At 46.5% G+C, this 20,186-nt stretch overlaps 1 protein-coding gene across 3 annotated transcripts in view; it reads left to right on the top strand.

The window, feature by feature from the left end:
* Positions 1–20,186, top strand: part of LOC147748685 (A.superbus venom factor 1-like) — a 1,068,833-nt gene that overhangs the window by 817,292 nt on the left and 231,355 nt on the right. For 2 of the 3 annotated variants that reach the window (XM_086963563.1, XM_086963569.1), the window contains one exon: positions 1,546–1,589. The exons of the other annotated variant lie outside the window; for it this stretch is intronic. In XM_086963563.1, coding sequence (XP_086819689.1) covers positions 1,546–1,589 — 44 coding nt within the window. The remainder of the gene's footprint in view (positions 1–1,545; positions 1,590–20,186) is intronic. 3 annotated transcript variants of the gene reach the window in all.

The raw sequence follows: 20,186 nt of genomic DNA on the forward strand, positions 1-20,186 counted from the left end.
GCCCGAGGCTCTGGGTCTCTCAGAAGGTGGTGGCTGAGCATCTGTCATGGCATTCCCTGGTGTAGGGTTTGGCACAAATAGTGCAGTTTTAGCCAATAGCTCACAAGCCTTATCAATCTTACGTGTCAGGCGATCCTCTAACGGCGCCAATGCCTCCGCGACTATGGAATTGTCCACTGCGTCATAAAAAGAAACATCCCATGGTAGGGCTTTAAGGGGATCCTCCTCCCACTGGTCATCCTGGTAAGTCTCCTGATAGGAATCCATGACATCAGGCAGAAAAACCCTTCAAAAGGTAAGTGGGTAATTCGGAGGTCAGATATGGGTTGCTGGGTGTCAGCCTACACTTTGGGCAAGCAGAGCCTGCGTTTAAATAGGGCTACAGCCCAGGACCCAACAGCCCAGGTGCAGGAAAAATATTAATGGGCAGTCTACCTAACAGAAGTGGGCCCTTGGAATTCTAAAATTCCAACATAACAGACTCCCCAGGAGCATATAACAAAACGGCCTACTACTGACCCCTCTGGTGTGCAATAACAAACTGCCTAATGGCAGACTACAGACCCGAGGAAAACGGGCATTGGAAAGGGCGTCCACAAAGACAAAATTCCTGCCTAATGGCAGATTACAGACCCAAGCAGGTGTGAAAATCAACACAGGAGGAGTTAGAACAGTTAAGCTTTTAGCTGGAGACTAATTCCATTTTGCACAATTGTTCCTTCTGGGTAGTCTGAAAACAAACACATGTTCCAGGTGCACATCATAAAATGTTTGCTGAATGTATGACTAATGAGTTTGTAACAGGCAGATTATAATCATTCACTCCGAAAACATGTAACAAATAAAGTTTAGTCTGAAAGGCCCATAAGGCATCATTAAGAGAAGCCCTGTGCAAGCAATCAAATCAATCGCATTACTATAAATTAATCTGAGCGAATGTGACTAGTGTTCAATTAACATTCACTTTAAATTCTACTAGTCTTACTTGAGTCTTCACAATCATTGCCGATAGTATTCAGATATTGCTCACAAAGAATACCACTAGTCTTCAAATAGTGATCCGTTAGTATTCAGATATTGCTCACAAAGAATACCACTAGTCTTCAAATAGCGGTCCGTTAGTATTCATATACTGCTCACAAAGAATACCACTAGTCTTCAAATAGTGGTCCGTTAGTATTCAGATATTGCTCACAAAGAATACCACTAGTCTTCAAATAGTGGTCACAATCAATGAGACTAGCCTTCATTTTGCTCTTGAAATAGCACAAGAGCTGCAGACGAACACTAACAGAATACTACTAAGCTTCAAATACTATTCTTCTAGAATACTACTAGTCTTCTTTTAGCAATCAATTGAAGTGTTCATCATGTATTTGAAGGGTAGTTGAGTAGAACTAGTATTCCCTCATTAGCATATTTCGGCTCGTGGGCATACTACTTAGTCTTCATGCTTACTAAATGAATACTACGTTTTAATGGTAAATGAATACCACTGTAAACACTGAAATCACACTAAATGAAGAGCTTCCATTTTGGTGAGGGATATCACAGTTGAGGTGAAGGGTACGGGACAAGGAACTTTAACAGTAAGTGAACATAATTCTGTTATTATTCTGACATGATACTCCTCCCTCTACAATGGTAATAAATAACAAATTGTTCACTGTGTATCTCCATGTATGGTGTATACTGTGCTGTGTTTTATATATTTGTTAGTTATAAACATGGCAATTCGAGCAGATTCAGAACACATTAGCACTGGCCCATAGAGTGAAGCACTGAGAACCCAATGATGATTCAGGTCCAGAAAGCCCAAAGATATGGATCTACGGCAATAAAAACATGGGGTGTGACCTTTCCATTGAAGTTTCAAAAGTCTGGATCTGCGTTTATTAGTCCACTTATTCAAAATAACATATTTTATTTGGCAGTCTAAATAAGTGACCCAATAACACATATTATTTATACCTGTACTAATGAACGCTCATACACACATTTATCACTGCACTGCAAAGGTAACATTTCATTGTATTACCACAGAAGAGCAACATTCACAGGAGAAAACACTGTTTACTTCCTCAAAGGTTGCAGGTTAATTACTTTGCAGATGACAATAAGTCTGCTAAAATTCAAAAGATCTCTACGTACAATACCCTGTATGCCCTGTATGTTAGTGTTTATAATAATACCATTGTTTTAGGCGAACTCGTATGATTGCTTTCGAATTCACTCAAGATGACTTCCTCATCAACCCCAAGAGATACATGGTCGGACAGGCCCTGCAAACCAAAACTAAGCCTGCTGATTGATAGGACGCAGGTGGGGTTACACTTAGCCCGAAGACAAACGCGCAACTATGGAAAACCCTGAACGATCCCACAGATAGGCAGCTAAACCTCAAATAAGTCCAAGGATTTTATCCCCAATAAAGCACATTTAGCCAAAGCCGTGTATTCCCAAAATATCACAAAGTCAGATACCACATGTAGTTAGGAACACTCACCCAATCAGAACACTGCACACACACAGCACGTAGCAATCATGCGCGCCCCATGCCAGACATCTGGTCACATACACGCTGGCCCACATTAGCTCTCCACATGATAGAGAGCCACCTGTGTCCCCCTTATCGGATTTATGTATTTATGAAGGATGACTAGGCCCATATCCGCATGTTGTACAAGAATGCATAATCGATTTATTGTACTTCAAGAACTGGCGGTCAAAACTTCTGTGCATTGAGACTGTCTTCAGATGCTACTCTGTAGGTTCTCTCCCAGCCGCTGCGTTTAATTAAACCAACTTGTATCTGTTTTGAGAAACCCCTTCTGTCTTTTTATTTTTTCAATGTAAATCCATATCAGAGCAGGACACAAACGCATATCATTGCTGTTGAATTCACTCAAGATGACCTCCTCATCAACCCCGAGTATGAGATAGGTGGTCAGACAGGCCCTGTGATCCAAATAATTGTGATAGCATCCACCGATGACACCCATTGTGAAGAAACAGGTAGTGAAAGTAACCATGTCTATTCACCTGTCTTTAGTTGTTAAGAAGTAAATCAATAGCGGTGCATGGCCAGCTATGGCAAGATGGCAGACACGAGCTGAGCAAGCTCTCAAACCCGATCAGCAATCCAGACGGAGCCAGTAATCCTGCTATTATCAAGCCAGCACATCCGCTCTGGGCTCTGGGTACAGAGCAGCACCTCTGGAGCCTCCAGGAACATGTAAAGTGACGCACTGTGGCCTTGGAGCTAAACCGCCTGTAGGCGGAACTGGGTATAGTAGTGGCTGATTGTGGGCCAGGGTGTTATTGAAGGACCCGCCACTGGGGAGTAGGAGATTGAGCAGCGGCCCTCTCCTGTCTCGGTTGGAGTCCTCCCCTCCCTCCCCGCTCGGCTGGTGTGGAGTTCGGCGTCTGAGTCAGGCCACATTGAGCTGTGGTCGCGTCCTGCGGAGCCTGTGATGTGCGCCACAGAGGGGCGGCTACCTGTAAAGGCCTGCAGTTGGAGCAGACCTGCACCGCGAACCTGCGTGGTCCAAGGGCTGGTCCCTGTTTGCAGCAGTCACAGCGGAGGGAACCCATCGATGGGATGTAGGCAGAGAGTGCGTCCCTGGTGGACCAGTTTTCTTGATAGATACTGAGCAGGGGGGCCCGAGACGGATTGGGCCATGACCTGCTAGTGCGCCAGAGAGTCCCTGATGCCGTCTTGAGCCAGTGGGAGCCCTGGAGGGCAGTGCTTGGGAGCTGCTTGTGTCCCCCCATTTGAGTATCGTGGTACGGGGAGGTGGGAGTTGGATCTCTCCCTTCGGGGCAGTGGGAGCCTGCTCCTGTGAAAGCCTGCAGACAAATCACTGGAATAGCGGATCTGGCCTCCTTGTCTTCCTTCCCCTCCTCTCGGTGAGGCCGGGAGAGGATGCGGTGAGCCGGAGAAGGGCGCATTGGATTTGGCGTTGCCTGCTTTATGGAGGCCTCTGCTTGGTGTTGACTGTCTCTACAGGTCCGCTCTTGGCTACCATGGGGTGCGGTAAGACTTTAGACCCCTCTGGACCCCCTCCCCTGCTGCACTGCTGCTGCCACCTGTGATGGGGCCTTGAATCCCTCCTGCAGGGGGGCAAATTGCGATCAAAGGAGTGGGGCCTCCGGATCTGCATTGACGTGTCGCCTAGAAGTGCATCACGCTGAGTGGCCTGGAAATGGATTGACTGTTCTGCTGCTCCTTGTCAGAGGACGGGCTGGTTTGCTTCCTCTGGGACAGCCCCTGCGAAGCATGGAGCGGCGAGGGGGATCTAGGCCACATTCCCTGGGCCACCGTGTGGTGGTCCCCCAGGTGAGTGGCAAGTGGGAATATGGATCTGCCAGACCATCCACAGGTGACAAGTTTGATCAAATTCTGGCGGCCACTGCGGAGACGTGACAAGACTTGTGTGGTCACATAGACGCAGTGGCAATGGATCTGAATCTCCTACGGGATGATCAGAAGAAGCTAGCAGGCAAAGTGATGCAGGGGGAGAGCGCCCTCAGGGAACTACAACCTAATGTGAAGGCCATGGAGGGCCAAATATGTACATTGTTGAGCAGAGTGCCAGAGATGGAGGAGGGCGCCGAGGATTCTAAGGGCTGCTCCTGCCTGGACAATCTTCAAGTTGTGAGTCTTCCGGAGGGAACTAAGGGCTCGGACCCGTCTCATTATTTGAACAGTGTCTGGTGCAGGCTGTGGCTCCGACACTCACTCTCCCCACAGTATCAGATTGAGCGAGTGCACAGGGTCCCGAGGAGATGACCGCCACTTGGATCCCTCCATAGACTGGTGGTGCTTCGCTTATTGAACTTTAAAGACGAAGAAACAATCCTGAGGGTGGTCAGGGGAGCAAGGCCTGCTGAACTATGAGAATGCCCACATCTATCGCTTTCCGAACGACACCCTGCTGGTGCAACGTAAAAGAGCATGCTTTTTGGGCAATAAAAAACTCAATTTTAAGGGAGGTCGGCCTCAAGTGTTCACTGCTATACCCAGCAAATCTCAAAGTGATAGCCAATCAGACAAGCTACTTCTTTACGGAGACAACGGATGCCTAGGATTGGGTAGAACAAAGATAATATGAATCCCCTCCTACGCCCTGCCCGCAAACTGGGACTGAGAGGATACAGCACACTGGTAGAGAGCGTGATAGGGGGAAGGTGAAATCTGGCACTGAGGGGGCTCACTCCCTAGAGCAGATGTGAGACCAACAGCAGTGCACACTGTCAGATGTGCCACTCTTAACGATAGAGTGCCACTCCTCCCTGTTTAATTGATTCACTGATGACTCACACTCAGGAACTGGCTTGCTGGGTCACCCAACAACATCACCTCCCTTATTCTGCTAATTGTCACCCCACAAACTGCAGACTCTATGATCTGACATCCTACCATTGCTCAAATGGCAATATTTTTTATATTGCCTGTCTTGTTTCTTTTGCTGGCCCTTAACTATGGGTACAATTATTGGCTAAGATTACTCTTATCCTTACTGTAACACGTTGGGGTTAAGATGGATCAGACCATACTGAGTGTGAAGATGACTCATGGGCTGCCTGCCTTTCCCTAACTCTCTTCTTCTAGGGGTTTGGTCTCCTGGTGTGATGAGGGTTAAAGCCCCGCCCTTAGTGGCTAGTTGGCCCCCCTTCTTTTCCTTTTCTTCTCTTGTACCTCAGGAGATCCTCCTCATCTCTCTTAGATAGAGGGAGCTTTAATGGGGCACTGGTGGGAGAATCTCTTGGAATATGTCTGTTCATTTATTATTAGGGTGACTGCCCATTGGTGCTTACCCTGGGAGGGGAGTTCGGAACTTCATTTGTGTGGTTATATAACACATGAGACAGGCAACGCATGGTCACTGGGCTCTCCCCTAGAACTGCTAATTATACAAGGGATGAAGAACCTTATAGTCATCAACTAAAATGTACAGGGGATGGGGACAGCGAGCAAGGGGCATCTCATACAGCAATACCTGAGTCGACATGAAAGACATTTTGCGCTGTTGCAGGAGCCACATGTGACGGTGGGGAGGTTGTCTGCTCAGAAAAGAAATGGGGAGGACAGTGTTATAGCACTACATACTTAGGGTTTGCCAGTGGAGCGCTAACCGGATTCGTTCAGGGGTCCCTTTTCAGTCTTTAGCAGTGGCAATTGATCCTGAGTGGCACTATATTTTTGCGGACAGTCAGCTGGATGGCTATTCGATACTGCTAGGCAGTGTTTACGCCACAAACATGGCTCAATTCGTCTTCCTGGCTCGTCACCCTGCCCTCCTCACGAGATGGGAGCATATTTCCTGGCTAATTGAGGGAGACCTCAATAGCATGCTGGACCCTGTTGTGATGGCCACATTGCGGCTGTAAAAAAGGAATTGAGTGTTCCCTAGGTTTTTGATTCAAATGGGGAACCAAGTCATTCACTCATCTCACTATATTGTCACTCAGCCTATTCATCAATTCTATGCTATAGTAGAACCACAAAGACATACATTTTGTGTACAAACACTTCAGAATCTTTATTATAAAAAAATGTTGTTTAAAAAAGTATTCGATACATTATAAAACATGAATTCATCATAAATGATTAAAAACAATATCCGTCTATTACGTGGTGCCTAGACTTGGATGTTTTTTTTGGTCAAATTCATAGGCAAAGAGGTACACAGATCAACACACTTTCCAAGACATCAATTGCAATAAGAAATAATAGTAAAATATACAAAATTAATACATCCCCAACGGGGTAGTCGACGCGTTTCGGTGGTTGTGGCAATAAGCCCCACCTTCCTCAGGACAATTCTGATGTACACATATATCTGTAAACAGAAAATACCAATGTAAGAGTACATTCACAATATAATGAACAACTTTATCTCTTCTTTATCACTCTTTTTTGTACTTGTACATCTTTGTTTTGTGGTCCCACTATGCACTTACACCACTTTAATGGCCCTTAGAACCAACCCCCTTAAGGATCAATATGGACTTGGACATATAGGCTCATATAACCATGCATACATTCATTTCCCTCAACTGCAACATCACGCAATCAATAGGATTGCATACCTCTTCGAATATCCCTTTCTGTTCAGGACATCTATGTGAAGTAAAAACTTCTTTGGCGGCTTATTGAAGTCTCGCTCTACCAACAAGAGAATTTTTTTATTTTTATTAGCTGAATCATTTAATCTAGCTATCATTGGGGCTGTCACAGTGGATGGCCCATTGGTCCCTTCTAGATTCTTTGCACACGCTTTATTCCACTGCAAGAGAATATTCCTATTATTCCCCACTTCGTGACTTACACTTCAGATTGGATCGGATTCTTTGCTCCCCAGCAATGCATGCACCTGTACTGACTGGTGAATATTTAGGCCTAACCTTCTCTGATCCCAATCCCCTTCTTCTACACTTACGTTGGGGCTCTCCATGCTCGTCTATAGTACCCACATGGCTCCTGCAGCTGGCAATGCTTGAAGATAAACAAAACAAGAAAGGAGTACCATCAGAGATAGCTTGGATAAAGCGGTCTGAATGGGATGAATAAAAAAAAGAAGAGAGTCCTTCCTTTTTTAAGAAACCCCTCACTCACCGACCTAGTTGGTGACATGCTTCATCATCGGGGTCCACCCTGACAGCCGAGTGCCATCAGGGTGTGCTGCGACACCTGGACTACAGTGGAGCTGGTATTTTGTGTGTGAAGTGAAAAAAAGTGTTAAAAATTGTCATGGTATACTTGTGTGGAAAATTTATTCTCAAGGAACTGGACAATATTAAAATTAAGTGTGTGGATACGTTTAGGTGTTATGACCGTGTGTATCACTTATGTGTGAGGTCTACATGTTTCAACCCGTAGGATGGAAGGTACCGGGTTTTCGTCAGGACCAGAAGGAAAATGGGTGGTCAGGACACACTAACGCCCTGCCGGTCCCTAGATTCCTGTGCACTACTGACAAATAGTCAGAGTGAAAAAAGCTCAAAAAACAACAATGGTCGAGCTAAAAGCAAAAAGACCTGGAGGAAGAAAATATGTAAAAGGTCACAAGTATGATTAATACAAGCCTGTTACGAAGTGCCATGCTGGTTCTCACGTGTCTTCTGCTGTATCGTGCATTCCATTCAGGGCTTAAAGTGATCGGTAGTGACTGACTATCACTAAAGCTGGCACACTCTATCAATAGTGTTGTGCTCGGTGATCACTAAGTACTTAATATAGGCATTCAATCATATTCAGCACTTAATAGTGCGTGGTAAAAAATGCTCACATTTCCATTAGCGTGAGGAAACAACGATGTGGAATCTACGTATTTCACATTTGACTCAGACTGGCACACTCGAGTGATATTGGTGTGCTTGGTGGTCGAGTGGTCATTAAGTATTCATTAGACTCAGTCGATAGCACTCAGCACTTCCGTGTGCAAGACTCAACTACTCACGTTTTTTGAGTTAAAGTGAGCAAAAATCGACGCAATATGTTTGTCCCATCAAACATACACTCACACTACGCAAACACACAAACAACACACATACATAGGCCCACAAAGGGGAAACAAGGCTTACTCCTATTTTGGCTCTTTTAGGCTTCACGGGGTGGAGGGAAGGTAAAAACCAAAACTGCCATATTTTGCAAAAGGGAAATGATCAAACAGCTATCACGGGTTATGTTTAAGGAAACCAAATCCAAGCTGCCAGGATCGGGCTCCGAGCTTTGTATTTACTTACAGTTCAGTTGGGTAAAGGGTTCTGACTACCTACTCGCCTCTCCGTGCCTCCCCGTGAATGATTCAGAAGCCGCCAGGGTAGATATAGCGGCAACTGTGCTTCCGGGATGGGCGTGGTTGCGCAAATACGTGATGACGCATTAGCGTGCAGATGGTGGAAATAGAGGACGGGAGCGAGTACGTCCCGAGCGTTGCTAGGCAATATTGGACTCTTGGGTCGGATATGAAGTGTTTACAAAGAAATATCGGCAATGCTACAAAGTTAAAATAGTCTAGTAAGGTTACTGAAATGGAACAAAACTATGGATTAGCCCCGTCTTGGCAAATTAACAGAGAACGGGGGTATACTACGTTTTTAAAGTGGTGTTACCAAGAGGTCAGATATATAGTGACTACACACAGTTAACTTGGGGATCATACTGTCTCTGGTGAAATCAGATAATATTAGCCCAAGGAATGTTATCGTTCAGTCCTGTGACATGTGTGGATAATCTATATATCCATCTTTGTTCTTTCTCGAAGAGCCGTTTCTGCATGTTAGGTCCAGCCCTGACCTGTTCAATGACTGTCCACCTCATGTCATTGGGTGTGTGGTTGGATTCAAGGAAGTGATCTGTCAGTTTTGTAGCATTTTTTCTGCAGCGGATGGTGCTGCGATGTTCGCATATTCTTTGCTTTACTTTTCCTGTCGTCATTCCCACGTAGCGTTTGTTGCATGTACATTCAATCATATAAACCATGTTGCAGCTATTGCAGTTTGTGTGTGATAGCTGCCGCCATGTTTTGCCAGTTTCAATGTTTAGAGTTTTGGTGTTGCTCGTTAGATGACAAACGCTGCAGTTTCCGCAGCGAAAATGCCCTGTGACATCAGGTAAACCCCAAGTTTTCGTGATTGATTGATTGCCAGAAGGTTCTTTAGCCTTTGGTCTAGTATTGACCAGTGAGTCTTTTAGGCTTGCTGATTTCTTGTAGGAAAAGAGGGGCTTCTCCCAATGAAGGGCACCAGTGCTGAGAATGGTACGCTACGTGGGAATGACGACAAGAAAAGTAAAGCAAAGAATATGCGAACATCGTAGCACCATCCGCTGCAGAAAAAAAGCTACAAAACTGACAGATCACTTCCTTGAATCCAACCACACACCCAATGACATGAGGTGGACAGTCATTGAACAGGTCAGGGCTGGACCTAACATGCAGAAACGGCTCTTCGAGAAAGAACAAAGATGGATATATAGATTATCCACACATGTCACAGGACTGAACGATAACATTCCTTGGCTAATATTATCTGATTTCACCAGAGACAGTATGATCCCCAAGTTAACTGTGTGTAGTCACTATATATCTGACCTCTTGGTAACACCACTTTAAAAACGTAGTATACCCCCGTTCTCTGTTAATTTGCCAAGACGGGGCCAATCCATAGTTTTGTTCCATTTCAGTAACCTTACTAGACTATTTTAACTTTTAGCGATGCCGATATTTCTTTGTAAACTCTTCATATCCGACCCAAGAGTCCAATATTGCCTAGCAACGCTCGGGACGTACTCGCTCCCGTCCTCTATTTCCACCATCTGCACGCTAATGCGTCATCACGCATTTGCGCAACCACGCCCATCCCGGAAGCACAGTTGCCGCTATATCTACCCTGGCGGCTTCTGAATCATTCACGGGGAGGCACGGAGAGGCGAGTAGGTAGTCAGAACCCTTTACCCAACTGAACTGTAAGTAAATACAAAGCTCGGAGCCCGATCCTGGCAGCTTGGATTTGGTTTCCTTAAACATAACCCGTGATAGCTGTTTGATCATTTCCCTTTTGCAGAATATGGCAGTTTGGGTTTTTACCTTCCCTCCACCCTGTGAAGCCTAAAAGAGCCAAAATAGGAGTAAGCCTTGTTTCCCCTTTGTGGGCCTATGTATGTGTGTTGTTTGTGTGTTTGCGTAGTGTGAGTGTATGTTTGATGGGACAAACATATTGCGTCGATTTTTGCTCACTTTAACTCAAAAAACGTGAGTAGGTGAGTCTTGCACACGGAAGTGCTGAGTGCTATCGACTGAGTCTAATGAATACTTAATGACCACTCGACCACCAAGCACACCAATATCACTCGAGTGTGCCAGTCTGAGTCAAATGTGAAATACGTAGATTCCACATCGTTGTTTCCTCATGCTAATGGAAATGTGAGCATTTTTTACCACGCACTATTAAGTGCTGAATATGATTGAATGCCTATATTAAGTACTTAGTGATCACCGAGCACAACACTATTGATAGAGTGTGCCAGCTTTAGTGATAGTCAGTCACTACCGATCACTTTAAGCCCTGAATGGAATGCACGATACAGCAGAAGACACGTGAGAACCAGCATGGCACTTCGTAACAGGCTTGTATTAATCATACTTGTGACCTTTTACATATTTTCTTCCTCCAGGTCTTTTTGCTTTTAGCTCGACCATTGTTGTTTTTTGAGCTTTTTTCACTCTGACTATTTGTCAGTAGTGCACAGGAATCTAGGGACCGGCAGGGCGTTAGTGTGTCCTGACCACCCATTTTCCTTCTGGTCCTGACGAAAACCCGGTACCTTCCATCCTACGGGTTGAAACATGTAGACCTCACACATAAGTGATACACACGGTCATAACACCTAAACGTATCCACACACTTAATTTTAATATTGTCCAGTTCCTTGAGAATACATTTTCCACACAAGTATACCAGGACAATTTTTAACACTTTTTTTCACTTCACACACAAAATACCAGCTCCACTGTAGTCCAGGTGTCGCAGCACACCCTGATGGCACTCGGCTGTCAGGGTGGACCCCGATGATGAAGCATGTCACCGACTAGGTCGGTGAGTGAGGGGTTTCTTAAAAAAGGAAGGACTCTCTTCTTTTTTTCATTCATCCCATTCAGACCGCTTTATCCAAGCTATCTCTGATGGTACTCCTTTCTTGTTTTGTTTATTACTGATACCCAGGGGATCAGGAGTACTCTCCGTTCACGTTTGTGAATCAATTCCCTTACTCTCTCCTTTGGTTGATTGTGTAATGCTTGAAGATAGCCGCTTCAGGCATCGACTGCACGAAATACTGACAAACTATTTCTTAGAGAACTGGGGCACAGCAATGAGTAGGCAGATGGAGTGGGAGGCATCGAAAGTAATGCTGAGGGGGCACTGTATTGGCGCTGGGGGTGCGGGCAGATCTACAGATAGTACTGGCAGTGTTAGAGACAACTCTGAATGCACTTGAGGCACGAGCTTGTGAGTCTCCTGCAGAGCACCGTGCTGTTACTGCTGCCAGGGACCACCACACCCAGCTGATGGTGCAGCTACAATGCCTCGACTTTAGGTCTTATCAGGCCAAGATGCAGGGGAAGGGAGATAAAGCAGACCGGCTCGTGGCCTGGCTCCTTCTCAGTGCGAACCCAGAGACGCCCATCACAGCCATACAGCAGTCCCGAATCAATATGGTCCACACCCAGCCAGAGATACATACTGCATTCCCAACATACAGCATAGCACTCAATGACCGCTCCCCATTGTCTGCATGGCGCACATACAGGCTTTCCTTGAGGACTTAGAGTTGCCCACTATTGATTATGCAGCCCGAGAGCAGAAGCAGCTGCCTCTATCAGATTAGGAACTGCGGGCTGCAATACGAGGTCTAGCCACCTGCAAGACCCCTTGGCTGGACGGTCTAACAGCCGAATTCTACAAAGTATATGAAGCCTTGCTAGTCCCCAAAATAATGGACATTCATCAGGCAGCCTTAGAGGAGGGACAGTTACCGCAGATGCTTTGCGAGTTTCTTATAATATCCCTGCTGTAGCCTGACAAAGATCCACTCGACGTGACATCCTTTTGCCCCTTGTCAAAGATACTTAGCAAAGTGATTGCGGGTCGTATGATAGAACATATGCCGACGCTAGTACATATCGACCAGACCGGCTTCATACCTCATCGATCTACCACCAAAACATACGAAGACTGCATAGATTACTAGAACGAGCTCCCATCCATTGGCCTTTTGCTGCCTGCTTGGTTATAAGTCTAGAACGCGCATTTGATGCCATCGACTGGGAATACATGTTCACATTACTCATGAGACTGAAGATCCTGGAGAGGCTGCTGCAACTCATCCGCCTCTTCTATGCAGGCCCTACCACCAGGGTTAAAACAGGACAGCTTATTTTGGACCCCTTTAAAATCAGTTGAAGCATGCGCCAGGGATGTCTGCTATCCCCAATCCTATGTGCATTGGCACTAGAACCACTGGCCCTGCACCTGAGACGCTTTGGGGAGGGATGGGGCATATATATAGGGACTGAACTGTATGCGTTTACCCTATATGCAGATGACGTCCTCCTTTACATGTGAGACATCCATCAAGGACTTGGAAGCATTAAGTTTTTTACCACTTTCTGAATGCTCCAGGGCTGAGAGTGAATTTGGCTAAGACTTGTCTTTTTCCACTGAACCCGACTGCCTGCTGCAACTCCTTATGGCAGGACCCTATCAGGTACGTTGGGAACCGACAATGTTCTGATATCTGGGCATTCGCATCTGCCATGATGACCACGACTTGTTAGATGGCAACCTCACGAGGGCAATTACTTCCCTGAGGCTGCGGATTGCTTTCTGGATCACTCTACCACTCACGGTGCAGGGGCGAGTCTCCCTCTCCAAGATGATGATACTCCCAGGCTCCTTTATTATTTCAAAAATTTGCTGGTTGTGGTATCTGAGGAAGCTTCAGTTGCCTGTTGCACTGGGGAGGCTGGTGGCTCCCAACTTTGAGCACTATTATCTCTCAAAGGAGCTTTAATGACCATCGCCAGGTCGACACTTGGCTGACTTGGGCCTCTCTTCATGGGAGTAATCTACCCAAACGGTACATGAGCTGCTGCCGAATGGTAAACTCCCCCCGTGATCCAGCATCTTATTGACTATTGTGAATGTCAGCTACATTAGGAGTCACTGATTGATGCCGGTGCAGGTCCCTTACACTCCAGAATTCAGAATGCGATCCATATGACCCCTTAGGGACTTGATCGGCGTACATTGGGTACCTCATTCCATGAGGCTACTCTTGTGCCCTTTGATCACCTGTGCCGGCATTATAAATTTCCCTGGGCCATTTTGTAGCACACTGCGCATTACTAGCAGCTTTGCAGTGACTTTGGCGCATTACGGGCGAAGAGCTAGAGACGCACCCACTGCTACAAGCAGTCCGTGTGATGGGCTCCGGCCAGCACCTCATTACGTGGTTCGCATGCGCGATTGCCATTAACTCCTAAGACTTGATGCGGACCACGAAACTGAATTGCCCATAAGATCACTCCTAAAGAATTGGATAGGGTGCTCATCTATCCCCGTAAGCTTTTCTGTAATGCCTAATTTCAGTATATTCAACAAAACATCTTACACAGGGCCCATCTCACCTCTGTGCGACTTCATCGAATTCATGGCAGTGCTGTGGTGGAATTGGAGAGCTTGATGCCCGCTCTGTACTATAAATGTACCTCCCGTTTGGGAGCTATGGATACCAGTTCTGGAACTGCTCATGCCCTGCTTGTTTCTTCAGTTAATCACGTCTCTTGTTGCAGTTAAGCTGAGGAATGCATATATGTTCACAATGGTTCTCATCGCAACCCTAAGTAAGACATCACTACATCAGGACATTAGATATGTATCATTTGAACCGATTTGTATTTACTGTGCTATTGCCTGTTTTTACATGCAAATGCTTAATACAAGTATATATATATTTTAAAATAGGTAAATCAATAGGTTGATTGGACCAGCAACAGGAGCTTTGGATCTGCTACAACTGTCTCCATTAGGCAGAAGTGTCACTATTTATTTATTCATTTTGAGTTTACAACCACATCACTACAGAGAGGTGTCAAACTGTAGAGCATAGAAACCTTCTGAGGGGTCTCACTGATACACTTGGTCCTTTTAAACCAACAAAGAAGAGATTGGCACAGAAGCTGTAATATAAAAATAACATCTTTAATAACCTCAGATGAGGGAGACTACGTCACACAGTACCTTCAGGAACTGTATGAGGCAGTCTAAGGAGTACAGAAAACAGGGGCCTCATATATGCTTAGGTTACATTAGTCAGCATAAAACCAAGGGGAGGTCCTGGCACATGTAAGCATGCAGAATGACTAATATGGGTATACAAGACTTGCTTGCTCAACAAAGTGGGAGGAGAGTTACTTCTCCTACCATCAGCAAGAATAGCCTGACAGTTCTATAATAGGAGCAGGTGCATTCTACTAGCGAGGCCCCTCTGAGCATGTGCAAGGCTCTGGAAGAGGGAAACATCACTAGGCTACCTTAAATGGCTGCCAAGTACAAAATGGCTTTTGTTAAGGTGCAGGTTGCAGGTACCGGAAACTCTGAGTTTTAATGCATGTACAGCGACTTCACTAGTTGACTGAGGTAGTAATTTTTAGACGGTCCCTAACTCCATTAAAGGGCTGTCTCCCCTGTAAGCTGATGCTTGGCTTACTGTTCCTGACCGTGACCACGCCCCCTTCCTTTATCCTATGTGGCTGATAGCACTTCCTGTTTGTTAGCTTCGCCTCCGTTTGGAGTGTAGTACTTCAGGTGCCATTGAAGTTGCCTGGAGCCTTGCTGTTCATTCGTGTTTACCTACAACTTCACGTGAGTGTTGCTGTGCCGTTCCCTACCCTCGGGAGCCAGTCAGCGCTTCACGTTATTCCTCTTCCCCCTTGTGTTTTTTGCGAGTGCGACGCTGTTCCGCTCCATTCCTCATATCTGGAGCCGGCCAGCGCGTCTCGCTACTTGTTCCCTTTTGTTTTTTGCGTGTGCGACGCTGCTCCACTCCATTCCTCATATCTGGAGCCGGCCAGTGCGTCTCGCTACTCCCCACCTTGCTCATACCAGACGTCGCAGCTCCGCTCCTTTCTCAGTTCAGGACCCGGCCAGTGGGCCTAGTCTTTCCCTCTAGTTCTTTGAGTGCATGTGACAGCTCCGCTCTTGGTCTTGTTATAGAGCCGGTCTTAGTTATTACTGAGACACCCACCTGGCACTCTTATTACCCTTGAGCAAATCAAGAGAGTGTGTGGATGAAAGCTACGTCCCTGCGGTATCCCTACTCCCAATAGCTTCCTTACGAAGTTCCTTCGGAATTTTCTGTGATACTTCCTGTGCCGGGGATCTTCCAGACGGTATTGGGGCATGCTAGCTGGTAAGTGAACTATGAATATAACACTGACATGCATTACTGCTCTGAGATTGTTTGTAGTTCTTGTATAGTCAAACCAGCTTGTATCTTTTTTTTTTAGCACTACGTCCATCTATTTCCACATATCAGTGTTACCTGCTGTACCATCTGGGAAAAGAGTGGTGGTCCCTCTATGAATTATTCCCCTCACTTTTTGATGACTATTTCTTGTGAGTGAGTTCTAGATCTCCTCCTAGAGTAGCTGTTGAATAGTGTTGGGATTAGCGTCTTCGCTCCTGTGGAATGAAGCTTGGATCCAATTGAGTATTGGTCTCAGACCCAACAGAAAGCCAAGCCCAAGAATTAATTCCACCTGAGCAAAGATGAATCAGGAAGGGGCTAGCGCCCTTCGAGATCCCTCCTTACACAATGCCTTGCAGAACCTCAGTAGAGGAACTGGCGGTAGCCTCAGTGGATTTGCAGTCAGAAGTAGGGAGGTTAAGGTCCGAAAACCAGAGATTAAATGCAGAATTAATGCAACTAAAGACAAGAGACCCCAGTATCCCTGGTACCATTCCGAAGAGCTGAAAGAGTTACATTCAGCCTGCTCATTTTACTGTTCCCTCACAGAGCTCTAGTTCATCCACACGAGAGGAAAGTAACACGCCTCCGGGTCATTTCACTGTTCATACTCCTAACGCAGTCCCTTTGGCTATGCCCGAAAGATTCAATGGAGATAGTTCTAAATTTAGCATCTTCATGAATCAATGTCAGTTACAGTTCCTATGTAAGGCAGCTGCCTTTCCGGACGACGCAGCTAAAGACGTGAGTCCCTTGCTCACTTTGCCACTGGATTCAAGCAAGCCGGGCTGAAGACGGCTGGAATGCCAGAAACCGGTCCTCAGAAGCTTGTTTCCGGTCCAGGGAAGGCATGGCTTGGCAGTTCGGGCTGGACTGTTCCCATGAGGCACAGGGTCAGACTGATTTGCATATAGCCATGTCTGAACTGGGGTGGCAGAGTGGGCTAAAGAACGGTGATGGATTAAACCCAGATCTTTTGACTGGGTGTGAGTGTTTGATTGATTCAGATGCTCCGTCCATCACCACCCCCTTTTGTACCCCTTTTGGCCACCATAAGTGTGGCAGGGTAGGCTCAGATGTGAGTCCCATGCTCACTTTGCCACTGGATTCAAGCAAGCCGGGCTGAAGATGGCTGGGATGCCAGAAACCGGTCCTCAGAAGCTTGTTTCCGGTCCAGGGAAGACATGGCTTGGCAGTTCGGGCTGGACTGTTCCCATGAGGCGCAGGGTCAGACTGATTTGCATATAGCCATGTCTGAACTGGGGTGGCAGAGTGGGCTAAAGAACGGTGATGGATTAAACCCAGATATTTTGACTGGGTGTGATTGTTTGATTGATTCAGATGCTCCGTCCATCACCACCCCCTTTTGTATCCCCCCACATGGATAGGATTGAATGACTTATTGAAGAGTGCGAAGGCATTTTAGTGGCGGACTCTGCCTTAGACACTGACGTCTTGACAGACACCACGATAAAGCTAATGAAATTGATAAGCTTGCCCAGTCAATACGAATACCCGAAATGTTTTCTAAATCGTCCCACTTGAAGCCATCTTGTAGTAATACTGAGACACCTTTAAGTTGCCCTATTCGACAAACTCTTTGTACTCTCAGATGCCCCCGATGTCCCCAGCACAGTCCAGCCCGTGTCCCCTGGAACCCTCTGTTGTTGTTTGCTCTGATCGTTTTTCACCTCTGAGCATTGACCCAGACCTAGACACACCTGTCGACCCAGCTACTGTACTTCTACCAGAAGTACTGTCTCAATTTCAGATGGAGGGCATAATTGTTCCTGGCGCCGAATAATTGACCTCAGGAACTTTGACCAGCAAGAGACCCGCAAGAGAGCCTACCTCGCCCCCAGCATCCGCCGTGAACCCTGGTGCCTGCCTGTTCGCGTCCCCCTCCCGCCACCGCAATTGAGACCGAATAGCGGCCGCCGAGCGGAGGGGGGCTCAGAACTACATCTCCCGCCAGGCTGTGCAGCGGGAGACGCCCATTACATCGTGCCAGGCGGCACATAAAGCCAGTGTCACCCCGGTGGAGCGGGTGCCGCCGAATAATTGACCTCGGGAACTTTGACCAGCAAGAGACCCGCAAGAGAGCCTACCTCACCCCCTGCATCCGCCGTGAACCCTGGTGCCTGCCTGTTCGCGGCCCCCTCCCACCGCCGCAATTGAGACCGAATAGCGGCCGCCGAGCGGAGGGGGGCTCAGAACTCCATCTCCCGCCAGGCTGTGCGGCGGGAGGCGCCCATTACATCGCGCCAGGCGGCGCATAAAGCCAGCGTCACCCCGGTGGAGCGGGTGACGCCGAATAATTGACCTCAGGAACTTTGACCAGCAAGAGACCCGCGAGAGAGCCTACCTCGCCCCCTGCAAACGCCGTGAACCCTGGTGCCTGCCTGTTCGCGTCCCCCTCCCGCCACCGCAATTGAGACCGAATAGCGGCTGCCGAGCGGAGGTGGGCTCAGAACTACATCTCCCACCAGGCTGTGCGGCGGGAGACGCCCATTACATCGCGCCAGGCGGCGCATAAAGCCAGCGTCACCCCCGCGTCGCGGGAGCACGCGGGAGCGCCCGGGGCTAAGCCCGGGCAAAGGGCGGGCTCTCTGTGGCCTTAGGAGGCCCGAGTGAGGCCGGGACGGGGCACCCCCCTTTGATCCTGATCCTAAATTCCCTGCAGAAGGTGAGAGACTACAACTAATTTTCTGTCTATTCTTTTAGTGACTAACAACCAAGACTTGAAGCATAGACATTTGTACAACATCGTGAAAGATAACCTGTCTGTTTAAGGATAATTTCAACCACAGCATGATGAAAGTGAAAAAGACACCTATCGCTACTAGATCTTCAACCAGGAATAAAGTGGTCCCTACTACACTGCTGCCCACCCTTACTGCAATCGACATAATGCTGCAGAAAACCATAAATGTTGTGGCTGATGCCATTCAAAGTACTGAGAGACGTCTTTCTCTAACTCCAAACTTATTCTTCCCTAATTTATCACAACACAATACCCCTGTTACTAACACATTGGATCTCAGTACACATTCTCAGGAATCACTGTTAATGCAATCCTTCACTGATTTGCCTAAAACTCAGGCAAGAGATACCACTATTCCAGATACAGACACACCAATAATCTGTAGTAGTGCAGAAAGTAGCATACCACTAAACTGCAGCCAACAGATACATCAAGGTTTTCCTTTTTTGAAGGACATACCTGTAACTTTATCATGTGAAGTCAATACAGTAGAATTACCAGCTTCAAATACTTTAGTGAGCAAAAAGAACAGTCCGATATTTAAAACTAGAAGTAGAAACAGGAATAAGTTAAAAATAAATAGCAGACAAACCTCACGACCTATTCGTAAATATAAATCCTCTGCAAAAGACATCTGGTCAACTTTTAGATTTACCAAACAGACAAATAACTCAAACACCTACCAGTCTTCTCCATCAAAGAACACATTAGGCAGTGTCCACCGGTCGTGTCAAACTGATTCACCACCTTTAAATGACACTATATTTCTGGACCATATAGAACATCTAATAAGGTCTCTCTTGTTACCAATAAGAGAAAGAATTATTAAAATGGAAGAAATAATAGAGCAATCCTATCATGTACAAAATAAAAACACAGTACTAATACTGGAAAAACTTGAAGCTTTACCAGCAAAAGAGGCACCATCTAAATGCCCACCCAAACTGTCTAATAAAAAGTCTGCACGATCAAAAAATCTTTCTGCTACTGGTAATGCTAAACAACTACCACCTCTGTTGTTGATAGGTACTGTTTTGGATGCTTCTAACAATAATTCTACTGTTCACAATAATACCGGTGTCTCTACAGCGATCTTAGACATTAATGCCACTCCTGAGTCGCCCCTAGTTGAAAACGACGAGAGTGAATGGGCAGGTGAGGGTCTATGTCCGGATAAAGAAACCATCCAGCAAGGAGCCTCAAGGCCTTTGGCTGCGCAAAAGGTGTCAACAAAAGATCCTAACGTAAACTCATCTGAAAAACCACTTAAAAAACCAATACATACTAATCTTTCCCCCGACTCCCACCCATATACAATGGTGATGATAGGTGTCCCTAAACTGGGTGAGGGAAAGATAGAAACATACGGTGAGTTAAAAAACAAGG

The sequence above is a fragment of the Lissotriton vulgaris genome, chromosome 1_1 (genome assembly GCF_964263255.1).
Source record: "Lissotriton vulgaris chromosome 1_1, aLisVul1.2, whole genome shotgun sequence".
NCBI classification, from domain to species: Eukaryota; Metazoa; Chordata; class Amphibia; order Caudata; family Salamandridae; genus Lissotriton; species Lissotriton vulgaris.